We start from the raw sequence: 8,453 nt of genomic DNA, 5'->3' as shown, positions 1-8,453 counted from the left end.
ATTAGGGAAGCACATAACGTACACCCGGCGGAAACAAACGAGCGAATGTTTCAATGGCAGAGACTTTCAGAGACCCCGCAGCGTCGAGGTAAAGTTTATTCTTTTTTTGTTTCTTTTTGTTGTTTTGTTTTATTTTTTGCTTCTTTTCGTTGTCTGTTTTTATATTTTGTTTCTTTTCGTTGTTTAATTTTGCTTCTTTTATCTCTTTTGGTTGCTTAATTTAGTTTTTTTGGCTTTGTTTGGTTCTATTCCGTTGTTTAAGTTGGCTTTGTTGTCTTTAGTTTCGGCAATTTGATTTATTTTATTTTATTTCCATTTGTTTATTCAGCCTCTCCACTCCGTTGCCCTTCTTTTAGCGTTTTATTTTTTCTGTTTATGTGTTGTTTGTTTAATATCGCATTCATTGCGGTGTACATCCAGCGTCTTTCTTCGCTGCATCGATTCAATCACCGCTCGTCGTCTTCATTGTTCTTTCCTTCTGTTTGAGCTTTGCTTGTAGTTGTGCTGATTGGGGTGTATGCACAGTTCTCTGTGTTTACACTTATCGGGGTGTATATGGTTACTGAGGCGTATTCACGGTTGTTTCAATTCGCATATATTGTGGTGTATTTACAGCTGTGTGTGTTTACATGTACTGGGGTGTATGCGCAGGTGTGCCCGTGCACAATGCAAGACTACGAGTGCGAGTACGGCTTCGAGAGGGCCGTTGGCTCTGTTCACTGTCTGCCGACGGACGTCGCTGCTGCTGCTGCTTCGACTGCAGCAGGGCTTAACCAGCTAGCTGATGCTGAAGATGCAGCTGCAGCCGCTGCATGCACCTCCTCAGCATTCTTCTACACCGCAGCATACAGAAAAGTACGCCCAAACAGCAGCAACAAAAGCAACAGAAACAGAAGCAACAGCAGCGACAGAAACAGTAGTCGTTGTCTTCATCCGTATCTCCCCCCCTGTGCATTTATCTTTCCTCTTTATATCGCTTCATCTGTATATTTCGCTACGTCTATCTTCGTACCTGAGTTGTTTAATCTATATTTATCCTTATCTTTCCTTTATTATATTCCTCCTCATCTCTATTTGAAACTTTATTTTTCCTTATATCCACTTTTCTGTACATTTTCACCTCCAGCTTTCTGCATCTCTACTTCTCTTAATCTATACTTTCATGTCTTCATTTGCACATCGTTATCTTTATTTACATTTATATTTATTTATTCCTTTACATTTAAATCTCAATTTATTTTCATTTTTCTTATTATTTATTTCAGGTTCCTGGTGATGTCTGTGAGGGCGGGTGGGTGCCGGAGAAGGTGGCGGTGCCCTGCCCCGCTCATTCTCCGGTTAGCCGCGGCGGCAAGTTGGTGTTATTGTTGATTTCTTTGATTGTCCTCGCCATGTGCATTTTCAACTACTTAGCCAGGACAGGGAGATTGAAGGCCTTCTTCAGAAATACGGGTCAGATAAACACACACAGCAGATACGTAATTATTCAACTAACGATCACGCGATAGATAAGGGGTAGTTAGCAAGGTTTGCTGGAGTTGCTTGTTATTGTTGATTAGGATCGTTTGTTGTTGTTTATTATGGTTGTTTGTCACTGCTTAGCATGGTTGCTTGTTGTTGCTTATTGGCGTTATTGCTTTATTGCTGGTTTAAGACCTCTGCAAACGTTTCAAATGCATGTTTGTTGTGTATTAGCTGCATTGACGTGGCATTCATTTGCATTCTATCATTTCCATTCTTTTATTATTTCCATGGTTTTGTTTTATTTTGTTTAGGCTTTGAGACCTTTGCAAACGTTTCATATGCCATTGTTGGGAATGCCCCTGCGGCCGCTTGGAGCGATGAAGGCGGCGGCGGGAATCCAAGGAAGGGCGGACACGGCGGAGAAGAAATGGAGGGGAGGGTACGCGGAACAGCGAAATATGAACCGGAGTTGAGTTTTATTGATGCAGAACAGGTAAACCAATGAAAATATTGGAAACAAAAACTAAAAGAGAAGAAAAAGTGAAGCCACATTTTTTCTTAGGGGTGGCGAGATTCTCGTTGCAGAGAGGGAAACACTAGAAATACGAATACACTATTAATTAAGTAATTATTCGAGTGTGTAATCAATCAATAAATTATTTATTCATTTATTTGAAAATAGAAAGAAAAAGAAGTGAACTGAAGAAAGATAGAGGACACGGCGCGGAAACTTTGAGGTGTCTGTACACCCCAGGAGCATGATGACGGTGTCGCCGTTCATTTCATTTCATTTTTATTATCTTGCAGTTAATTAATTCTTGAATTCTTTTGCTTGTAATTCATGTGGTTGTTTGTTTTCCTTTTATATCACCTTTAATGAGTTACTTCATTCTCTCTTTTGTACTTCTCACTTTTTTTTGTGTTTCTTCATGCTGACGATAGTCTAACATCGCAGCAATTAATTAGTTGATTGCTTGGCGCTTACTTCGTATTTTTTTATAATTAATTCTTCTTTTTTCATTGGCGTCGCCGCAGGACGATAACGAAGAAGATGCACCCCGTCTCTTGAATTATTCACAAGGAGGAGGAGGCGGCATGGACGGCGGCAGCGGCCTGCAGCGGCCCGTGGCCGCTGATGATTATAACCAGCAGAATATCAACAGTAATAACAATGGAGCAGCAGTTTACAACAGAAACAGCAGAAATAATAATACACAACAACCGGACACAGCTGTTTCGGTGAGTCGATGGAGTTGTGGTCTTCTCCGCCTCTCACTACCGCCACACTCAACGCTGCTGCTGATGCTTCGTCTGCTGCTGCTGCTGATGCTCCATGTGCTCCTGCTGCTGTTGCTCCACGCACTGCTGTTGCTGCTGCTTCTGGATGCGTTGTTGCTTCTTCTGTTGCTTCTGCTGCTGCATCATGCGCTGGTGGTGTTGCTGCTGTTGACTCGTGTGCTGGTGGTGTTGCTGCTGCTCCACGTGCTAGTGCTGCTCCTGTTGCTGTCGCTTCGTGCGCTATCTCTGTTGCTGCTTCTTTGTGTTGTCGCCGTTTCTGCTTCTGTCTCGCGCACTGCTGCTGCTGGATTGTCTGTTGCTGTTTCGCTGCTGAATGAGCTGATGCTGCTTCTACTCGATGTGCTGTTGCTGCTGTTACCACATGTATTGTTGCTGCTCCCGTTGCTTGATGTATGCTGCTGCTGCTGGATATGGCGCTGCTGCTGGACGTGCTGCTGCTGCTGTTGCTACTGGATGGCTTGTTGCTCCTGATGCTGCTGGACGTGCTGTTAATGTCGTTCCTGCTGCTGCTGTTGCATGTGTTGTTGTTGCTCCTGTTTCTGCTGCTGAATGCGCTTTGGCTGCTGCTGCTGTTGGATGGGTTGCTGCTGATGCTGCTGATTGTGCTGCTGTTGCTGCTGCTTGATGTGCTGCTGCTACTGCTGCTGCTGGATAGGCTGCTGCTGTTGGATGAACTGTTGTTGCTGTCGCTGGATGGGGTGGTGCTGTTTTTGCTGGTTGCGCTGTTGCTGCTGCTGATGCTGGGTGTACTGTTGTTGCTGTTGCTGGATGAGCTGTTGCTGCTGATGCTGCTGTATGGGCTGCTGTTGCCGCTGCTGCTGCTGGATTTGCTGCTGTTGCTGGGTTCGCTGTTGCTGTTGATGGGGTGTTGCTGCTGCTTCTGGATGTGCTGTTGCTGCTGGATGCGCTGATGCTGCTGGATGCGCTGCTGTTAGTGCTACTTTGTGGGCTGGTGTTGTTGATGTGTGTATTGTTGCTGCTGCTGTTGCTGGGTGTACTGTTTTTGCTGCTGTTGCTGTTGCTGCTGTGTGCTGTTGCTGCTGCTGTTGCTGGGTGTGCTGTTGCTGCTGCTGTTGCTGGGTGTGCTGTTTTTGCTGCTGTTGCTGCTGCTGCTGCTTGGTGTGCTGTTGCTGCTGCTGTTGCTGGGTGTGCTGTTGCTGCTGCTGTTGCTTGGTGTGCTGTTTTTGCTGCTGTTGCTGCTGCTGCTGCTTGGTGTGCTGTTGCTGCTGCTGTTGCTGGGTGTGCTGTTTTTGCTGCTGTTGCTGCTGCTGTTGCTGGGTGTGCTGTTTTTGCTGCTGTTGCTGCTGCTGTTGCTGGGTGTGCTGTTGCTGCTGCTGTTGCTGCTGCTGTTGCTTGGTGTGCTGTTGCTGCTGTTGTTGCTTGGTGTGCTGTTGCTGCTGCAGTTGCATGTGTGTATTGTTGCTGCTGCTGTTGCTGGGTATGCTGTTGCTGCTGCTGTTGCTGGGTGTGCTGCTGTTGCTGCTGTTGCTGGGTGTGCTGTTGTTGCGGCTGTTACTGGGTGTGCTGTTGTTGCTGATTTTTCTGGGTGTGCTGTTGTTGCTGATGTTGCTGGGTGCTCCGTTGCTGCTTCTGCTGCTGGGTGTGCTGTTGCCGCTGCTGCTGCTATACGGGCTGCTGTTGCCGCTGCTGCTGCTGGATGGGCTGTTGTTGGGTTTGCTGTTGCTGAGTGTCCTGTTGCTGCTGGGTATCCTGTTGCTGCTGCTGTTGCTGTTGGATGGGCTGTTGCTGCTGCTTCTGGATGTGCTGTTGCTGCTGGATATGCTGAGACTGCTGGATGTGCTGATGCTGCTGCTGGTGGTTGGGCTGGTGGCGTTGCTTGGTGTGCGGTTGCTGCTGCTGTGTGCTGCTGTTGCTGGGTGTGCTTTTGTTGTTGCTGTTGCTGGGTGTACTTTTGCTGCTGCTGTTTCTAGGTGTGCTGTTGTTGCTGCTGTTGCTGGGTGTGCGGTTATTGCTGCTGTTACTGGGTGTGCTGTTGTTGCTGCTGCTGCTGGGTGTGCTGTTGTTGCTGCTGTTGGCGTTGCTGCGTATGCTGTTGCTGTTGCTGCTGGATCTGCAGTTGTTGCTGGGTGTGCTGTTGCTGTCGGATGCGCTGCTGTTGCTGTTGCCGGTGAAAGTGCTGTTGTTGCTACTGCTGCATGTGCTGTCGTTGCTGGTGCTGGTGGGTTTACTGCTGCTGCTGCTGAATGCGTTGTTGCTGCTGCATCCGGTGCCGGTGCTCCGTTTGGCGTTACTGTTGCTGTTGCTGCTGCTGTTTGTTGTTTCAGATTCCCCGTTTGGCTCCACCTGGGTTTGAGGAGGACAGCATCGAACTGCTCTAACTCCGTCTGCAGCAACAGCAGCAGCCGATGCCGCAGCAGCAGATGCAGCAGCAGCAGCACCAGCAGCAGAAAGCAGATCGTTAATCGCAGCAGGATAATGTTAGCTGAAGATATATTACGTGGTTAATAAAATGTATTTTGTTTTGTGGCCGAAGAGAAAATACAGAAGACAAAACAACAGGCCAGAGGAGGAAGGAGCGGAGGGAAGAACAAACCGCATCAACTGCAGTACACCAACAAAACAACCAAGACAAACAAATGAGCAAATAAACAAGCAAGGCAAGCAGACAAAGCAAGAAAACAAGGAATGTTTTAGATTAATAGAGAAGGAATGCTTATTGAAAACTAAATAAATTATGTTCATTGCATGCAACTGAGCTTGACGAAGCAAAACACCATAAAAAGTTCATCAGACAACTCCTTTGATGTTTTTTAACTCGATTAAATACACTAAATCGATGGGCCTACGACTCCTTGCGTTAAAAAAAGCGGCCGGCGGCATTTGTAGGTGCTGCTGCTGCAATTATCTTTTTGTACGTCTTCTATCTCACTATTATTATCATTACTATTATTTTATCCTTTGTCTATTTGTCATATATATGAGCTGTGCTCATAGACTTTCTTCTTTCTTCTTTTTACTTTTTTTTCTTTTTCTCTTCAAGTCATTTGACGCTGTGGAACTCGCTTCGGACGTCAGACAACCCATTAACCCCATACTCCTATATATTTGAGTGTTACGAATATTATTCTAGTTATATATCCATATTACTGTAGTACTACTATATTTACACTAGTGGGTGTTGCGTCATATATATATATATATATATATATATATATATATATATATATATATATATATATATATATATACATGACGTTACTAGGAGCCTAATGTATCGAAATGTTAATGTATAGTAGATCTAAATGTAGCAGAACTGTACGAATATATACTGAATCTCTATAATGTTAAATATATCGTAGTGCAACATACTTCTACTTTGACTATTTATAGCCTTTACAGACATCTGCAGCAGACGGGGCTCTGGAGCAGTTGCTATCCTGCCCTTCATCGCTATTACTGCAAAACTAGCACAAGTGCTGATAATGGTAGTAATAATAAAATATAGGCAGGTATAAAAATATATTAGTTTATATTATTTGTAAGGGGCCTCAGGCACCCCGCTGTGGCGAAGACCGACCATGCTGATCAATGATAATAATAAAGATCTTCAAATATTGTTTGTTAATATAAATAGTTTTGATAATTTGTCTGTAAAGACAAGAAAACGTCTCAATTGTATCGTTTCAATGATGGGGCGAAATACAAACAAACGAAAACGGGCAAACGGCGATTTGACTCAAATCGCAAAAATATGTGAAAAAGGAAAACGCAAATACAGGAGAAGAGACTGAAGTGTCTTCGCTTCTCAGCTGCGTGCTATCAAACATGAGGGAGAGCAAACAAAACAAATTCTTTCATAATGTCCATCGATATATCTATCTCTATCTATCTATATATTTTTGTATTTATTATTTCATATTTTTATATCCATGTATTTATTTCAAATTGTCGTTTCCTCCTCAGGCGAAGACGCGAGTGCCAATGCCGATATTCGCGGCAGAGAAATCGGCGAATGAGAAGAACCTGAAAANGGGGATTGCAGGAGACTTACACGCGCTCCACAGGTATCCCGATGTGTTTCTGCAAGAGAGTGGCGACTTCAACACAAATAATATTATTTGTAGTGGTGCTGATGTTTCCAATTGAGCTAACACAAACGCTCGCTGCAGGATCCGTGCTGCCTGCGTGGCGCATCTCCGCACGGGTGAGGCTGACGTTGATGTACTGGGCCGGCTTTCCCAGGGCTTTGCTCAGAGCTGAAAAAAAACAAAAAAAAACAAAAAAAAAGCAACAAATAACAACAAACCAATGGGCTCAACAGCCGCAAACCAAGTCACCGCATCGCCCCACCCGCCACCCCAGGAGAGAGCACAGCGGCGGAGCCTCCAGTGCAGCAAAGCGAACCAAAATAACTGCCGCAGCAGCCGGGAAAACACGAAATACGAGTTAATAAATAAATTAAATATCTGAAATAAATTAATTTCGTTTATTTTATTTTACCTGTTTCTACATCCGCGAGGAAGGCATCCGCGGTGGCCTTCTCGAAGTTCTTGTTGCAGAGGATTTGGCAGAGCGGCATTGTGGTGTACGTGCAGCTACAAACCCGGTGGTTGGTGAGGAAAGCGAAGGAAAGCTGAGAAAAAATAAACGCTAACGACAATAACAATTGTTTTTTAATTGTAATTTGTTGTTTTCATGCAAAAACGCGCGTGGATTCCTCTCTCTTTCTCTCCGTTCCTTCGCAGCGGCGGGGGGAGAAGAGGCGCAAGCCCCAGGCAGCAGCCCCTATATAGGAGCATCAGCAGCAGCAGCAGCAGCTGGTGAGGATTTGTGTGTGTGTGTTGTCGATGAATTGAGTAGTAAACTGCAACAAAATACAAACAAAGAAAAAAGAGAAACGCAGCAGAATGAAATAAAGCGGCCTCGACGAGGCTTAGCTCCGTCCGGCGTGGATTTCAACTTTTGTCTGTTTCTTACACCCAGCCCCTGCACTCTCTGTCTGGCTCTCGTTCTCCTTTTTTCTTCAGNAACTTTTGTCTGTTTCTTACACCCAGCCCCTGCACTCTCTGTCTGGCTCTCGTTCTCCTTTTTTCTTCAGCATTTCCTCCATAAATTATATTTATTTTCTCGTATTTTCCTCTCTTTATCTCTCCTTACACCGCCTAGCAGCAGCAACAGCAACAGCAGCAACAGCAACAGCGACGCAACCAGCCCGCCCAGCAGCAGCAGCAGCAGCAGCAGCCGCAGCAGCAGAACCATCAGCAGCAACACAAGCCCAGCCTATCAACGAGAAAAACAGCAAACATTATAAGATGTTTCTATCTTCTTTTCGTTTGTGTGGGCTGCGGCGTTCGCTGTCTCTGCGTGCCCCAGCTCACCGCCCCTCTTTCTCTTCCTCTTCTTCTGCTGCAGCTGGTGCTCCCGCCCCCTTAACAAGAAACATTCAATTCAATGAAATAATAAAACCCCTTTGGGTCCTCGAGCCCCCCAACTACATCCGCCAGCCGCTGTGGAAACAGTTCTGGGAGGCCCAGTTCGCCAACCGCAGTTTTCTCTTCTTCGGCAACGCCTGGACTTCTGCTGCAGCTTTTGCTGCTTTTCTTTGGTGGAGCCGCGTACTGGGTAACAAAACTTTTTTATTTTTTTTTTATTTTTTTAGTTTTTTCGGTTTCTTTTTTTTTTTCTGGTGCTGCTGGTGCTGGGTTCTTGTTCTCTAGCTAAGTGGTGTT

At 45.3% G+C, this 8,453-nt stretch overlaps 2 protein-coding genes across 2 annotated transcripts in view; one reads left to right on the top strand and one right to left on the bottom strand.

Moving 5' to 3' along the window:
• EMH_0073680 (sortilin, putative) overlaps positions 1-1,969 on the top strand; it is a gene marked incomplete at both ends in the record, with an annotated part of 7,504 nt that extends 5,535 nt beyond the window's left edge. Inside the window, 4 exons of the mRNA XM_013502577.1 lie at positions 6-88; positions 652-855; positions 1,266-1,452; positions 1,776-1,969. Coding sequence (XP_013358031.1) covers positions 6-88; positions 652-855; positions 1,266-1,452; positions 1,776-1,969 — 668 coding nt within the window. The remainder of the gene's footprint in view (positions 1-5; positions 89-651; positions 856-1,265; positions 1,453-1,775) is intronic.
• A 1,429-nt stretch (positions 1,970-3,398) lies between these two features.
• Positions 3,399-7,303, bottom strand: EMH_0073570 (macrophage migration inhibitory factor, putative; the record flags this gene model as incomplete). Its single annotated transcript, XM_013502576.1, has 4 exons — positions 3,399-5,108; positions 5,318-5,325; positions 6,927-6,980; positions 7,225-7,303. The coding sequence occupies 4 exons, from the start codon at positions 7,301-7,303 to the stop codon at positions 3,399-3,401; spliced, it is 1,851 nt and encodes a 616-aa protein (XP_013358030.1).
• Between the last annotated feature and the right edge of the window lie 1,150 nt (positions 7,304-8,453).

The sequence above is a fragment of the Eimeria mitis genome, genomic scaffold (genome assembly GCF_000499745.2).
Source record: "Eimeria mitis Houghton genomic scaffold, Emh_scaff96, whole genome shotgun sequence".
In the NCBI taxonomy this organism is placed as follows: domain Eukaryota; phylum Apicomplexa; class Conoidasida; order Eucoccidiorida; family Eimeriidae; genus Eimeria; species Eimeria mitis.
The sequence above is the reverse complement of the archived record's forward strand: the minus strand, read 5'-3'. Positions and strand labels throughout refer to the sequence as shown.